Genomic DNA, 17,410 nt, shown 5'->3' on the forward strand with positions numbered 1-17,410 from the left:
AGGGTTGGGGGAGGAGGCTGCCCCAGGTTGGAGGACGTAGACAACTGCAGTGACCCCCAAGAGAGGAAGCTGAGGGTTAAAGATCCTGATCTTGCTCTCCACCTGCACCCCGCATGACCTGAAGCCACAGGGTCTGCAGAGCAGGGAGGAGCAAGGGGTAGGCCCGGAGGGATAAACAGGAGAAAGCCAGCCCAGCCACTGAAGGAGAGGTTTGCAGCTCATTTTCTTTAGGGGAAAATTTGACAAATTCTAAATGCAATAAACATGGGATGGGAGGTTCTTGAATACTAACATTATTCAAAAAAAGACATGCCTTCAATTAGTTCATTTATTTTTCTTAGATTGAATTCTATGATAAATTCAGGTAGATGAACCCTGTGAAAATCATGCCTAGTTAGTTCATCAGTAAGTTGTGGAAGTGATTTTTCTCAAGACACACCAGATTCTCACATTGAAATACTTGGGAATATTGCCAGTACATGTCATGTTTGTATTGGATGGAGCTGAGGAGAGGCTGCAATAAAGAACACATGGCCGAAGTCTCAACAATCAATAAAAAATTCACACTTGCACTCCAAGAAACATTGCTCTTAAGCTATTTCTGAAAAGAAATGGAAACCTGATAAGTGGTCTAGGCACCAGAGAATTGAAAATCTACGTGGAATAGCCTTTCCTTAGGACATTATATTTTTCAGTTCTCATTTTACATAGGCTACTAAGTGGATATTTCCTAACAAAGCCAAGAAATCTGATGGTTATGAGCATATTTACTTAAAATTGAGTAACCGTAAACAAGCTAGCACACACTCTACCTGTAGCACAGCTCATCAGTCCATTCTACTCCCCTTTCCTGGCTCCCAGACACCAAGCCCAGCCCCACACCCATTTACCGCTGTCTGTGCCTTGAGGCAAACAGACCCAAACATTGCCTAGCCCAGCAACAGAATCCTGCTACCCACAGAAACCATTTCCAAAACAGCCACGCACGTGCTGTGAGCCTGCATAGGCTTGATGCCAGGCACCTTCCTGCATACAGAACAGCGATCATCTTTCAGCTGGAACTTATTTTTGTGGCTGAATTAATCCAAAGACCGCGGTGCCAACCTGGGGAATGCTGGATCCACTTAACTGTTTCCCATCTTCATATCCCATCAGTCTACTTAATGAGAACCATGTGCTCCGTCTGGTGCCACTTTCCTTCGACTTGCTTCTGCAGAGATGACCTTTGCAAACCCAACTTACTGTCCTCAGTGTGTAACCCAGAGGAGCATAGCTAAAAAGTATGCATTATCAAAACAGCTTTGGTTTTTCTCTCCCAAACTCCAGACCTGTGTTTGTAAAAGCTGCATGGGCATTTAACTTTCCCAAAGTAGCTAATGATCGGTGATGTAAAGATGTAGTCACTGGGCTGACTTTCAGACCCTCCATTTGTCAGTTCCTGGGAGTCACCCCGGCAATAGCAGCTGAGATTTCTCGGGGGCTGTTACTTGGTTTAGAGGGTGCAGGGGTCAGTAGAGCTGATGTGTGGGTGACAAGTCCTGCCACGGAGGAAATGATACTATCTCATCGCACAGGGCAAGCACACCTGAGATGCAATCAGCTCACAACGTGGTAATAAAAACCATTCGAAGCAATCCATATTCAGTGCCCAATTGTCCTCTGCATGACTCAGTGCCTCAGACATCCCAACAGCTGCTCCCTGGGGAGCTGCATGCAGCCTGCAGCTCTCCCAAGCAAGCAGCAATAAGGCATGTGGTGAGGGAAGTCAAGACGCCCCCAAGCAAGAAGCCACATCAGCTGCTTTCCAATAGTAAGAGGCTGATTTCTCTCCAGTTTTCAAAAGTGTATGCTCAGTTTACTGGGAGAAAAAAAAAAAAATCCTGATGTGTTAAGTGTTGAGTCAGGAGTGAGTGGTACAAAGATTCAGAAATTCCATGTTAGCCATTTCCAGGGTGTAGGTTTGTGAGAGGGGGAAGATGTTATACACATGCCTGCAGGGTCACACAAGTGGCATGGGTGAGTGGAGTGGGGGCCATGATGACCAACGGAGCTCCTGCCTCAACTTGGAGCAGCTGTTATTTGTTGTTAAGTAGAAATTTTTTTGACCTTAGGTCACCAGATTTTCTAAGTCTGGAACTTTATGTGAAACCTCTGGGTTTTGAAAGGTTTGCGACAGATCCTGTATTTCTTCGGAATAAATGTAGGAGGCAGGCGTTGTGGCACAGTGGGTTAAGCCACTACTTGAGATGCCTACATACCATATTGGAGTGCCTGGGATTGAGTCCCACCTCTGCTTCCAATCCACCCTCCTGCAAATGCACCTGGGAAGCGGCAGAGATGACCCAAGTGCTCAGGTTCCTGCCACCCACATGGGAGACCCAGAGGGAGTTCCCGGTTCCTCGATTTGGCTTGCTGTAGCCTTGGCTGCTGCAGGCATTTGGGAAGTGAACCAGCAAATAGGAGATTGCCTCCCTCTTCCTCTACTCACTCCTCTCTTTCCCTGTTACTCTGCTTTTCAAATAAATAAGACTTTTAAAAAATGTGGATGGGAGCCGGCGCCGCGGCTCACTAGGCTAATCCTCCCCCTTGCGGCACCGGCACACTGGGTTCTAGTCCCGGTCGGGGCACCGATCCTGTCCCGGTTGCCCCTCTTCCAGGCCAGCTCTCTGCTGTGGCCAGGGAGTGCAGTGGAGGATGGCCCAAGTCCTTGGGCCCTGCACCCCATGGGAGACCAGGAGAAGCACCTGGCTCCTGCCATCGGATCAGTGCGGTGCGCCAGCCGCAGTGCACCTACCGCGGCGGCCATTGGAGGGTGAACCAACGGCAAAAGGAAGACCTTTCTCTCTCTCTCTCTCACTGTCCACTCTGCCTGTCAAAAATTAAAAAAAATAAAATAAAAAATGTGGATGGGCGCTGGTGCTATAGCCCCAGTAAAGCCACCACCTGCAGTGCCAGCATTCCATATGGACACTGGTTCAAGTCCTAGCTGCTCCATTTCTGATCCAGCTCCCTGCTATTTTGCCTAGGAAAGCAGCAGAAGATTGCCTAAGTCCTTGGGCCCTTACACCCACCATGGGAGGCCCTGAAGAACCTCCTGGCTCCCGCCTGGCCCAGCCCTGGCCATTGCGGCCATTTGGGGAGCGGCCATTTGGGCAGATGGAAGATCTTTCTCTGCCTCTGTCTTTCCTTTTCTGTAACTCTGACTTTCAAATAAACTAAGATTAAAAAGTGCAGAGGCAGGAATTTGGCATAGCAGTTAAGCCCCTGCTTAGAACATCTGTATCTCTTATCAGAGTATCAGGTTTGATCAGGCTCTGACTCCTGACTCCAGCTTCCTACCAATGCAGACCCTGGGAGTAGCAGTGATGGCTCAAGTAGCTGGATTCCTGCCACGCATTCCCAGCTCCTGGCCTTCTTCAGCCCCCTAATTCCGATCATTGCAGGCAACTGGGGAGTGATGGGAGCACTCTGCTTCTCATTTTTTTAAATGTAGGCCAAATAAGAACCACGTGTGGATTGGGAGAGGTCCATGCCTCATTCATCTGTCAACTCTTTTACAGGTAAGCATCCCTTATCCAAGGTGTTTGAGACCAGAAGTGTTTCAAATTTTGCAGTTTTTCGTATTTTGGAACATTATCATAGAATACTGGTTGAGTGGGGCCGGTGCTATGTAGTTGGCATTGACATCCCATATGGGCACCAGTTCAATTCCCAGCTGTTCCACTTCCAATCCAGCTCCCTGCTGATGGCCTGGGAAAGCAATAGAAGATGGTCCAAGTCCTTGGGACCGACATCCACATGGGAGATCCAGAGGAATCTCCTGGCTTTGGATCAGCTCTGGCCATTGTGGCCATCTAGGGGAGTGAACCAGCGGATCAAAGACCACTGTTTCTTTGTAACTCTGCCTCACAAATAAATAAATCTTTAAAAAAGAATGCTGGATTAGCATCTATAATAAAAAAAAAATCTAAAATTCTCCAAAATCTAGAACTTTCCAAGCAGTACCTTTTGGATTTCAGAGTATTTCAGACTTGGGGTTTTTGGATTAGGGATGCTCAATCTGTAGCAGCTTTCTGACTTTCTGATGTCCCACAAAGCTTCAATAGCCTCCCAGTTACTAACCAGAAGGAGAGCTGTGTGTGTGTAGCTGCAGTGAGGGGTAGAATAGGCAGATTTAGGCAATGCTGTCATCTGCTGAATTCTATTCTACACCAGCTTGGTTTAAGACACTGTCAAGGGGGCCAGCGCTGTGGCGCAGCAGGTTAAAACCCTGGCCTAAAGCGCTAGCATCCCATATGGGCACGAATTCTGATCCCGGCTGCTCCTCTCCTGATCCAGCTCTCTGCTATGACCTGGGAAAACAGTGGAGGATGGCCCAGGTCCTTGGGCCCCTGCACCCGCGTGAGAGACCCTGAAGAAACTCCTGGCTTCAGATCAGCGCAGCTCCAGCCGTTGTAGTAGTGAACTGACAGATGGAGGAGCTCTCTGTCTCTACCGCTCTCTGTAACTCTGTCTTTCAGATAAATAAAATTAATTCTTTAAAAAAAAAGAGAGAGACACTGTCTGGAATTAAACTCAAGGATTAATAGCAAAGATCGAATGATGCTATCTTAAAGGAGGGATTGAATTTTCCCTGACGTCACAGGAACCTCAGAAGAGGGCAGTACAGGGGTAGAAGGGTAGCTCCATGATATAATAACCCCAAGATCTGTGGTATTTCTACTCTACCATCCTTAACAAAGTAGCTTCCATCCTTAAGGTCAGCTCATCATAGAATGCCTTTAGCATCATCCTGCACATTCATTTTCCAGGCAAAAAAAAGACAAAAGGATGGGAAGGTTTCCCTACTGAGTAGGCAACTTAAAAAAATCTATTTTCATTTTATTTGGAAGGTAAAGAGAGAAGAGAGAGACATGTTCCATTGGCCAGCTTTCTCCCCAAACACCTACAACATCCAGAGCGTGGCCAGGCAAAGTCCTGGGTCTAGAATTCCATCCAAGTCTTCAACATGCCTGGCAGGGACCCAAGCAGTTGGGCCGTCACTGCTGCCTACCAGGGTGTGCATTAGCAGGAAGCTATAATCAGAAGCAGAGCCAGGAGTCTTATCCAGATACTGATATGGGATGTGGGCATTCCTAGCAGCATCTTAACCACTGTGCCAAATGCCTACCACAAGGGAATCCTTTAGCTCTCCTGCGAACTCCATCCTACAACTTCTACCTGCAACTCGCTGGCCACCCTCGCTATGTAGCTGCTGTTACTATTAGTTTTAGCTGGGCATGCTACAGCCCCAACAATACAGGGGTTAGTGAGGTCAAGGGAGATACTGGGTATCAAGGAAGTCACTGGCACCATCTGCCACAATGAGTATCATTGGTCAAAGGCAAAAATTGCAAGCACACACAGGTGAGACACTTGAACAGAGAAACGGTGATTGTAGGAGGGATTGTTGTAATCCTGGCAAAGCTGCCATATAAATTGGCCTCCAAACCCTCCAAGCAAGATCCCCACAGCTGTGTTAATATCCACACCTGCACTGCCCACAACACTCCTGAGAACATCGCAGGCAGAGCAGGTGCAGTCAGCTGTGACGTGGGAGGGACCTGCAAGTTTGGTTAATCATCAAGGGCAGCAGCTCCCAGCCTTCACTACACACTCACACCACCTGGGAAACTCTCAAAACTACTAATGCCTGGGCTGGGTCCAGAGAGCCTGAATTCATTGGCTTGGGGAGGTTTTTAAGTATCCTAGATAATTCTAGATGCAGCAAAGTGTGAGAAGTGTTGCTCTCGGGTGCAGCAGGCCCGACGGATCCCATGAGAAGCTGGGCAGTCCACTAGGAAGTAGATCCCTGAGATTACACAATTTGCTCAAGTTAGTACAGCCAGGATCCGCTTGACAGCAAAAGCCAGAGAGATGCCTCAACGTTCCTAAGCCAATGGCCCACAGTCCTTCCCCTCTCATTCCCAGACCCTACCACTGGAAGAGTGCGCATGTAACCCAAAGAGTAAATGGGGGACACCCAGGAGAAAGTGACAGCTTTCCTGCTCAGTAAGTTGTCCCCCTAAAAGTCAACAGCTAGAAGGCGGTGAGGAAAGAAACTGTCCAGAGAGGTGTGTGACATGAAGCGGAAGCAGTGGGGTCCTAATCTGTAAACCATGGAGACTCGGGCAAACCCAGGAATGGGGAACAAAATATGTCATTTACTGGGACCTCTGTCAGATGCTTAACATACATTTTCAAGCATCACAAAAGGCTTGTATGTTAAATGTTTTCTGTTTTACAAATAAAACTAAGACTCTGAGGGTTTGCACCTTTTCAGATGGAAGGTTTCAAAGAAATAGGGTTCTAGGGGAAGGCACTAGTAGGGCTGACAGCTCCCCCTGCTCAAGGGCTGAATCATCTAACAAGTGAGAGGTTAGGCAGCAGCCACCTGCTGGCAGATCCAATGCCTCCCCCAACCTCTGCCATCCATGTGGCTCCTATCAGAATGGCCTCTGCTTTTCTCAAAGAGCACTCTCTATGGGCACAGGATGGGTTAATCACACTACTAAAAGTAGAAGCTCTCGGGAGCACAGATGGCATCTACCGTCTCTCCAAGAGCTCAGCACTGACGCATCCATCCTGACGCACGAAGTGAATGCATGAAACTAATGAATTAAATGCAGAACTGAAATGATGCTCTTGGGTCTTTCAGCCTAAGGGTTTCAGTGAGGAGGTCCAGGCAGTGTTACCCAGTGGAGGCGGATTTCCATGGGCTGAAATCCAGCTCCAGCGCCAGCATGGTAGTGCAACAAGTTAAGCCGTAGCCTGCAACACCAGCATCCCTTATGGGCACCAGTTTGAGACCCAGCTGCTCTACTTCCAATCCAGCTCCCTGCTAATGTGCCTGGGAAGGCAGCAGAGGAAGGTCCATGTCTGGAGTTCCAGGCTCCTGGCTTTGGTCTGGCCCAGTCCCAGCCACTAGGGCCATTTGGGGAATGAACCAATGAATGGATGATCTCTGTGTGTCTCTAATTCTGCCTTTCAAATAAATCTTAAAAACAAAACCAGCTCCATCACTTGACTGTGGGGCCCTCATAACTTAATTTCCTTCACCTGTTCCCATATCTATACCAGAGGAGGCGAGTATTTGGTGCAGTAGTGAAAAAGGACACTGCTTGGGATAGCTGTATCCTGGTTTGAGTCCTGCTGTTTCCAATCCTGTATCCTGGGAATGTGTACCCTGGAAGGCAGTATGTCATGACTCAAGTAGTTGGGACCCTACCACCCACATGGTTTGAGCTGGATTGAGCTCTGGGATCCTGGCTTCTGCCTAGTCCAGCCCTGGTTATTGCAGGCATTGGGGAGTGAACCTTGTTACTGGTCATGGAGAGGCCAGTTGCTGGAGCGAGTCTTGTGGGTTCTTTTTCTCAGCTTAGTATAGAAATAAAAAGCCAAGAAACAATTTGAAAAGAGGCAGAAAATTTTATTAGACAGAAAGGAAACTTTTGATTGGCAAGCAACAGAAAGTGTCTGGTCTGAGAGGAGACCAGAGTGCCCGAGGGGAACACTGGCTTTGAGGAAGTGTCCCGGGTTTTTAAGGCATTACTATCTGTTTATTGGGTTATCCTATTGGGGGTGCCCATTGGACAGGGTGGGGGCTTCACATATGTATGTTGATTGGCTTGGGGCTCAAGGAGATAGCAGGAGTCTTCTGGAGACTGTCCGTCTTTAGGGGCTCAGCCCCCTCCTCTGCTAGCTCTGGGTGAAAGATTGCAGCCACCCTGGAGGTGTGATTTAAAGCCACAAGGTCACACATGCAGCCCAAGAAGCTCTTAGAGGGGAGATTCCAGTTGGTCTGGAGACAGGCTTTCCAGCTACAGATGATAGCTTGCTGTGAAGGACATTCTGTCTCTGTCTGAGGGGCCCACAGACCCCCAGCCACACTGGACGGTCTCAAACCTGGCATTGGTAATGAATATATGGGCATATTAATTTTTTTTCTTTTAAAGAGTTACACAGAGAGGAGAGGTGGGGTGGGGTGGGGGTCTTCCATCCGATGGTTCACTCCCCAATTGGCCAAAATGGCCAGAGCCACGCCAATCTGAGGCCAGGAGCCAGGAGCTTCCTCCAGGTCTCCCGCGCAGGTGCAGGGGACCAAGGACTTGGGCCATTTTCCACTGCTTTCCCAGGCCATAGCAGAGAGCCAGATCGGAAGTGGAGCAGCCAGGACTCGAACTGGTGCCCATATGGAATGCTGGCACTTCAGGCCAGGGCATTAGCCCGCAGTGTCAGAGCACCAGCCCCTGGACATATTAATTTCTAATCCAGGTTCTTGTCTTCCGCAGAGATAAATACACTAAGAAACTAGTACTATGTGCAAACAGGAACAGAATTTACTTAGCAAATAAGAAATAAACATACATTCACACTTGAGTGTGGGCTACTCCACACAGAGAAATACCCAAAACAAGTGGCCAAAGAGTTGTCCATAAATGAGAGGGAGAAAAAGAACTTTTTATAAGGAAGGGGGTGGTGCCTCCCCTCCCCTCATCAGACATACAAATGGGGTGGGGTCTGAGCATGTGCCCTGGATGTGGATGTGACAGGTGCACCCTGGGAAGGTGGGCATACCAAACTGATAGTTAAAGAGATAACATCACTTTTCAGGGATACAAAAGTTCTAACTCACCTAAACTTTTTTCTTTCTTTTTTTTTTTTTTTTTTTTTTTAAGATTTATCTGCTTGAAAGGCAGGTATAGAGAGGCAAAGGCAGAGACAGGTCTTCCATCCGCTGGTTCACTCCCAAAATGGCCACAGCAGCTGGAGCTGGGCCAATCCAGAGCCAGGAGCTTCCCCAGGGTCTCCCACACGGGTGCAGGGCCCTAAGAACCCAGGCCATCCTCCACCGCCCTCACAGGCCATAGCAGAGCCGGATCGGAAGCAGAGCAGTCGGGACTCCAACTGGCACCCACATGGGATGCTGGCACTGCAGGCGTGGTCTTAACCTGCTGCACCACAGCGCCAGCCCCATCACCTAAATTTTAATTAACTGCATAGTTACACCATATCAAACCAGTGGATGGGAAACTGACCTGTCACTCTGCCTTCTGAGTAGATAGAAATAACCATAAAAAAAAAAAAAGAGCTTCTCCTTCCTCCTAAGAAGGATTCAGTATGTCCAGACATTTAACTGACAGAGTAGGGCAATAAAACCAAGGTGAAGGGTTTCCAATCACTGCTAATTGAAGGTGAATTAGAAATAAGAGCCCCAAAATCCACCACCTAAGCTAATGGGTTATCTTCCCCAGCTGCTGAAACCCAAGCCTTATAACCTCCAGCATGGTATTGATTCATTCTCTACTAATTCCAAGCGTATTCTACTTCCAAATATGACTGACAGTCCAATGTGTCTGGGCCTTTCTATAAAGAAAATCAGACTTATAGAGTCTAGCCCCAGCTTCTTTGCTGGTGAGCTGTTCTTCCTCTGAAGACTGGGGATGCTTCACCTGCGATCTGCTCAACTTCTATGAAGATAAAGGGTTGACAAGTGCCTGACGGACAGGCAATAAATATTGGAATGCAGGGCTTGGGACACTCACATTCCATACTGGAGTGCCTGGGTTTGAGTCCTGGCTCAGCTTCCTCCTAATGCATACCCTGGGAGGCAACAGGTGGGATTGAGCTGCAGGCTCCTGGTTGCAGCTGGGCCCAGCCCTGGTTGTTGCAGGTATTTGGAGAGTCAAAGCAGTGAATGGAAAATCTTTCTCTTTCAAATAAAGAAAAATAAATTCATTTAAATAAATACTGGAATTAATGAGTGTTTGCTCCACGTCCTCCAAACAGCCAGGCAGCAGTCTTCACTCACTTGCTAAGTTTACCAGTTTGATTATTGGTCAGAACACCAGGCCTAAACTCAGGCCTCGTGTGCTCTCTGTAGATTCCTATTCTAGCCCTGGGTAATGGAAACTATAGCGGCAGATTTTCTATTCATTTCTATATAAGCAGTATTCCCAGTTCTGAGGGCCTGACCTCATAAATGAATTTACAATGAACACCAGCAACTCATTTTCCTGAATCACAACTGAAATGAAAATTGTTCAAGCTTTAGTCCCCTCACACCATCTGACTCAGGAGCAAGTCATTGATGCCAGATGACTTCAAAGGCCCGGTCTCTGATGAGTCCCAATTTTGATCCAATTCTTCTGCTTCTTCCATATGAATATACACAGTAATTCTTCCATGGTTAAACTCATAGCCCAAGAGCCACTGATGTTCTAATTCAGGCATTTTAATAACTGTATAACATATCTGTAGTCCTAAGGGGAGGGGTTATGAGCAAGCAATCTATTCCAGTGACAATCTTGAGAGACTCAGATTTATTAGAAAATCATTTTCTCCTTCTCTAAAGGCCAGTAAGTAAATTATAATATAAAATGCTTGTTGAATAATAGACGGCCATGCTTGCTGACTTAAACACCCAGGGATGTGTTTATTCATTTCATATAATTTGATAGCAACCCTTTTATTCAAATTAAGCTTTACTTTCCCCTAATGATGTTTCACAGTAAAATGCCAAACTAAAATGGGAAGATATAGAAAATTCTGACAATATGCTACATCTTACTTCGACAGCCCCATGATACCCTCATGAAGGAAGAGAATGTAGAAAGTGCTGTGAGCCTATGGGCACATAGGACTTTTCAGTTATTCAGCAAATATTTATTGAAGTTCTAACTGCATGTCAGCCTATATTGGGCTCTGGTATAAAAGAACTGGCTTTCAAGGAGCTTGCAGTCTAATGGAAGACTCCAATAAGTAAACAGACAATTCCAAAACAAAGACATGACAGAGAAAAGATAGTGCTACAAGAGGGTAGGGCAAGCTCCGAGAAGATGCAGGATTTTATATGGAGAGGTTCAAACATGATTAAGATGAGCACTTTAGAAAGTTAATGCAGAGGGGAAGGAATGGTGGCAGAGAGAGCATTTGGGAAACTTCCCAAAGGTGATGGAGCCCACATAAGACCAAGGCAAGTTCACTGAGCACCTTCATAATGCAGTGAGGTAAGTACTTCATAAGCACTATCTCACTAAGTCCTCAAAACCCTGAGGGAGGAATTAAAACTCATTTTACAGGTGCTGACCCCTTCTTGTTTTCTTATTATCTATTGTTCCCCTTTTCCCCAACAATAAACATATCTACCTATTACTCTGTCTGGTGTTCAAAGTAGTGACTGGTATTTGCTCAATGTTCATGGCATACATAGGTGGTTGGGCAAACTGATACAGGAATTTTCCCAACATCACACGAAGGAATCCACACTCACTGCATTCACTATACTTACCACACTAAATTGCTGTTTTTAGTTTTTGCTGGTCCCTCATCTTACTAACTTCCAGATTGCCCTGGACTCATTCTTGGGGCCTCCTGTCCTTCCTACCTATACTCACCTCATTACTAACTTCACCCAGTCCTGTGGGTTTAAGTCCCACCAATTCATTGATAACGCTCTGGTTTCTATCTGCAGCATGGACCTCTCTCATAAATTCCATACCTTTGTATCCAACCACCTCCTCAACCTCACAGGCATCTCAAATTACTGCCTCTGAAAACCTGCTCCTTTCATGCTGTCCTCGTCTCAGCTGCTAGCAACTAACGCTTCCAGCTGCTCAGGCCAAAACCTGGGCGTCAATCTTGTCTTGTCTCTCCCACAGCCTTTATCCCCTCCATCAGCAAATCCTATTAACTCTTCAGAACATATCCAGAATCCAACTTGTCACCACCTCTGGCCAGCTTCATTCTGCCCAGGTTATTGCACAAGCTTCTCCTGGATCCCCATTTCAACTGATTCCCACTGTTGCAGTGATGAAAATACAGCACAAGTGAACTGCTTAACACCAGAGTGCCCTGCTCAGACTCCAACATGGGCTCCCGCATCTCAGCATCAAAGCCAAAATCCTCCCAGTGGTCTAGCAGGCAGCCGTCAGTGCGGCCCTTATTCCTCTCGGCCTCCCTCGCCTCTCACCCTCCCCTACCTTGTTGAGGTTGATTTGTTTCTGAGAGGATTCGTTCCGAGAGGAGGAGCGTGGTGGGGGCAAGAGGTGCAGAGTCACCACACAGACCCCAGGAGTAGGGTGAAAGCAGGTCTGAGGGGAGCAGCCCGCAGACTCGTTTATTTCAGTTGCTACAGCTGCTTATATAGCCAAGGCAGCCAATCCGGTCAAGGGGCAGTCTATGCCCTAACCAATCACAGCCTGTTGCCAGGCAGTTTCCAAAGCCATCCAATCACAGCCTGTTGCCAGTCAGGCTCTGTTGTCATGTGGTTTCCGAAGCCATCCAATCACGGCCTGTTGCCAGGCAGTTTCTGTTGTCAGCAGCCATCGTGGCATGACCTTTTCACCTTAGCACCATCTTGGCATGACCTTTCCACCTCCTCATTCCACCACATTTCCCCCTTTGCGTTTATTTTTGAGCAACGGGAGGCATGATTCTTTGCCATACCATTGTTGACCCCATTTCCATGTGGTCTCCGTACGCAGCTGCGCCTGTCTTAGGTTGTCCCCCAGGGGATCTTACCCGTCATTGACTAGCCAGCGCTCAAATCAAGAGACCACAGGATTGCTTGCTCAGATAGGAGTAGGAATGAGGAATAATGGTTATCAGGAATGGCATGACTGCACACAGGCTGTGGGCCGTTTGAGTGGCTGACCAGAGCTAGTGGGGTATAAAGCAGTAATGGATGTGGCTATGGGCAGTTTCTCAGGGTAGGATGATAGGGCAGGTGCATCTGCTAACGAGGCGGATTCTCAGTCTTTTTTCAGCTGGTTCTGGTTGGCTGTCAGTTGCAGGCTTGATGTTTCTGGCTGGTACCCAAATGTGCTGTCCTGCATTCTCTGGAAAGACACAAGCATATCCTCTACCCTTGGTTAGCAGAAGCCTTTTTATAGGTGTTGGAATCCAGGGCCTGAATTTTGTGAACACTTCAGCATTAACGGCAAACATGCACGTGGGATGGGGTCTAGCGGCTGCCCTGAGAGCCTGGGGTGCCTGGGGACTGCTACAAATGTGGGGATCCTCACTGGGTGCGGATGGGATGACCTCGTACCAGTTATGGTCTCAAGGTCCTCTAAGTTCATCCCATGGGTATGTGGGGGGCGGCTGACTAGGCACTGCTACATTGTTTGCTACCTTGTTTGCTGCATTATTTGTTGCACTGTTTGCTACATTTTTTTTTTTTTCACTGTCCGAGTTCTCTCGCCCTAAGTTATCAATTGCCTGTGAGACAGGGACCTGGAGTGTCAGGCTCTTATCACTCACAGATTCACTATGTTTGGTAATCTGCATGGGATTCCGAGAGGGGAGTATCTTTCCCATGTTTGAGCACTTGAAAGCAGTGTGCCACACCAACTCTAGCCAAAGGAGACACCCACAGCACTGCTGCCGTAACAAAGCAAATTCCTAGCATCTCAGCGCTGATGGCATTCTGCAGGGGGTTCCCTACGTTAGACAGACAGACAGTGGTGTACCAGGTCGTACGTATGTCCTGTGCTTAGTGGGGGACTTTCTTGATTCATTAGGTCAAGGCTGTATGCCCACACGGTGTCTCTGGAGTGTCACCTCTCTCAGTGAGGGAAGATGACTTGGTACCGAATTCTGGGATGATCAGTCCCTTATATGAATTCGCTGGGCAAACCAAAAGTAAAAGGAGGAGCCAAGAAGCGGCGTACGCTTCTGGGCGGTGTGTGCCTAACCTGGGGTCACTTAGACCAAGGACAAGGGCAAGGAAAGGGGCGTAGGAGGGGGTTCTGTGCTCACCCTCACAGAACCGAACAGCACACAAAACACCAAGGGGCCTACTTGCCGAAATCAAGGGGGTACCTCGCCGAGTCCGACACGCTGTCTCTCTCAGTCACACTGGCGCACCAGACAACAGAAACTGCATGGCAACAGGTCGTGATTGGATGGCTTTGGAAACCACATGACAACACTACCTCTCTTCTCCAGCCACACTAGCCTCCTTGCGGGTTACAGAACTCACTAACCCCTTCCACTCTACAGTCAGACTCCAGAGCCCACACCACCCACAGCTGTGACCCTTGCCCTCTATTTACACTGCCTGCTTCACTACAGTTCTTCCTGCCCCAGCTGCAGCAGGACAGGGACTTGGCTCAGTCCTGTATCCCCAGGACCTATGGGAATGCCAGGAACAGGAGCGACCTCAGTAAATATTTACTGAATGAGTAAATGCATTCTCATTTTTACAGATCTTCTCCAAGCCTGCCACACCAGGCAGCCACCACCACAATGAGGCAACACTCAGATAATTCTGAGAGAATTCACATGTAACTGATAAAGCAGACAGAAAAGCTGACAGATATTTAGCCTTCTAATCAACAGTTAAGCGACAAGCAGAGTCTGAAACAAAAATGTTGTTTTTCAAAAATTTTAGAAATTTTATTTTTATAAAAATTTGGTAAATTCATATCTTAAAATATATATGAAGGCAAAAACAAATCAGGTAAGTTTTACATGAAATACAAAACCAACAGTTTCCAAAACATACAAGACACATAAATGTAAAAAAATCCAATGTAATTTCTCTTAAGAAAAAATAAAGTAAGGAAAATGCCACAAAACAAAATCCACTTCTTGGCAGATCCCATGAGCTTCCATGAAACTTGCAACTACATCATATTAAGTATTTCTTCTTTCCTTGTGTTATCTTGTTTTTCATCCCATTTTTCTTTCCAACTTCTTTTTAAGGCAAGGGCCAATCAAGACTTTTTAAAAGCTCATGTATGTTATACTTTAACCAGTGCTTAGCTTTTAATTCCAAAAGTCAATATTTAATATTCTGAGCTACAGATACGCACCTAAACAATGTAAACAAATTAAAGTATAATTGGAATATTCTAGGCAAAACATAACTATTTACAGAAATATTCTATAAAATTAAGATTTTCACTGATCACACTTGCTTAAATCACAGTAAGGCCTATAACCTAGCTTCTTAAGTTAGCACTTAAAAATTAAACAAAAAAAAATTAACAATGTAAAACATTTTATTCACTGTATTTATGGTTCCCTCAATGCTACACAGGAAATCTACATAGGAATATCTAGTCAAATACATCAGGTAAACTAAAAAAAAAAATATAGCCTAGTGGTCCATTCCCCAATTACTAGTAAGTACCACCAACAAAAACAGTGCTAATATGTATTTGATTTATGAGTTCTTATTGTAAATAGAATAACAAAAATCTCTGCATTTTGGTTATTTATGGAAACCACATCTATTATTATTTTATCTCCATTGCCCTTAATAATATATTGCAGGTGAAATGTTTAGATTCAAATTTCAATTAAAGTTCCTTATCTCGTAAGTTTTTTTCCTGTCAAAAGGTATCTTTCCTGATTAACCCTGGAGGGAATGGGGAAGAGAAAGGGAAGCCAAAAGGGAGAAAAGTCAAGGAAGGAAGGGAAAGAGAAGGGGGACAAGCTGGTTGGAAGGTTAAGGGTGACATCCTCCAGGGTCGCAGTGACCCTCTGCAGCTGCTCAGAAACCCGAGAATTCTCTGGAAATTCACTAAGAACAGCGATGACAATGCCGTCCATCTAAAGTAAATAGAATTAGAAGAAAGTTATCTTTTACTATTTCACATTTTTATAAAAATATTATTAAAACTTATGGTTAAAATTGGCCCTCCCTATTCCCCCCATAACATTTTTATTTACTAACATTTAACTATCATGCAACTGCTTTAAAAAAAAAAAGGATTAGAAAAGGTCAAGTCAATCGGGTAAGAAATCTGGTATGTAAAACAACAGAGAGAACAGGATGGGGCCCAGAGAGGGCACAGGACTGACATCAGCCAGTGAGAAAAAGGTAGACCAATGGAACTGACTCTCTCCAACACTTAACTTTTGCTTCACATAAAGAATTGTTTAAATCTAAGACTCATTTATTGAGTTAATTAAAGGAAATGTAGCAAATTGTGCACAAAGACACAATATTCTTAAAGCAAATTGAAAGAGTGCAAACAAGCTCCAAAATTGTATTTGGGAGAAGTAGACCCCACATGAGTGAGGTATGTGTGTTCAGAAAGCAGGCCACGGCATCCCTGAGGCACAGCCTGTATAATAACAGTATTAGACTATAGATTGCCTTCAAATTATTCTCACTAATTATGTCAACCAATTTAAGTGCATCAAGAGAGAATTTTACCAACAGTATATAACAAGGTATGTATTTGCATTTTCATTTGCATCTCCAGGACAAACTTAATGATAATGATTATGAAAAACAAAATTAAAGGTGTCCATTTGGGAAAAAGTACATTAATATTATTCATAAAGCCACAAACACTTTTGTAATAAATGAACACTGTAAAACAATTCACAGCTTTGTAAAAAGTTGATATATGGAGTTTCATTCCAATTTTTTTCTAACTCAAAATTAGAGTTCAACTTACATTAATACTTAGCTATTTTACTCTAAAACCTGTAAAATATATAAAATACCAAGATTGTCAACAGTCACATATGTTTTGAAGTCATGCGACACATGGATTTTCTTAAGATTGGTTCCATTTGTGTAGAAGGTCTGTAAGGATTCCCCAGTGACAACATTCCACCACTGTGCAGAGAAAAATAAAATTCTCGTTAGACTGATAATTGCACTACAGGACAATTTTTAGCACAAGCCAGATCCTTTGTCCTGTCACTTTCCCTCTCCCAAACTGAAGCAAACAGCAGGAAAGAATTTTAAAGTTTAATGCCAAACGTATTATCAACCTGATCAGTCTTTCTCAATCAACCACACAGATGGCCTCATAGCAATGTCAACACTTAACTCCACTGCAAAGCATACTGGGGAAATGTGGGGCCTGCTTAAGAGCTGTGGACACGAGGTTACCTGGCATCCATTATGGCAGTGGCTAAACTGAAATCCCCCATCTGCATGTCTTCCTCCATGGACAAGTACACTGGCTTCCTTTCCCTTCCAATCATGGAATTCACAAAGTTCTAACAATATTTGCATTCATTTACTAAATGGAGATTCTATATCCATTTGGTAAATATCCCAGCTACAATGAGGACAACAAACAATGCACATGAACACATTTTGAAAAGGCCTTAGGTACATCAAGATTCCAAGTAGTCTCAATTCAGTGACAGTGTCATTCACTTTTGGGTAAAATAACATAATCGAGTCTCTTTTGTAGATTACGTTATTTTACAAAAGAGATTTGTCATTTCAGGGAAGTTCCAGGTTAGTGCTGGTTTACCAAAATCAACAGGCTATATTTGTGCCACTTACTGTTACTGTGAACATGAATAGTCAACCCAGTTGTAATCAAGACTGCAGAGGACACCCCCCACACACACCTGAGAGAGATCTCTTCAGTTTTCAGTCACTAAGCCT

At 45.4% G+C, this 17,410-nt stretch overlaps 1 protein-coding gene across 4 annotated transcripts in view; it reads right to left on the minus strand.

The window, feature by feature from the left end:
- Positions 1–14,470: 14,470 nt before the first annotated feature.
- The window catches only part of APAF1 (apoptotic peptidase activating factor 1), a 109,859-nt gene continuing 106,919 nt past the window's right edge, over positions 14,471–17,410 (minus strand). For all 4 annotated transcript variants that reach the window (XM_062203074.1, XM_062203075.1, XM_062203076.1 and 1 more), the window contains one exon: positions 14,471–16,621. In XM_062203074.1, coding sequence (XP_062059058.1) covers positions 16,475–16,621 — 147 coding nt within the window. In that variant the 3' untranslated portion in view covers positions 14,471–16,474. The remainder of the gene's footprint in view (positions 16,622–17,410) is intronic.

Source organism: Lepus europaeus, chromosome 10 (genome assembly GCF_033115175.1).
Source record: "Lepus europaeus isolate LE1 chromosome 10, mLepTim1.pri, whole genome shotgun sequence".
NCBI classification, from domain to species: Eukaryota; Metazoa; Chordata; class Mammalia; order Lagomorpha; family Leporidae; genus Lepus; species Lepus europaeus.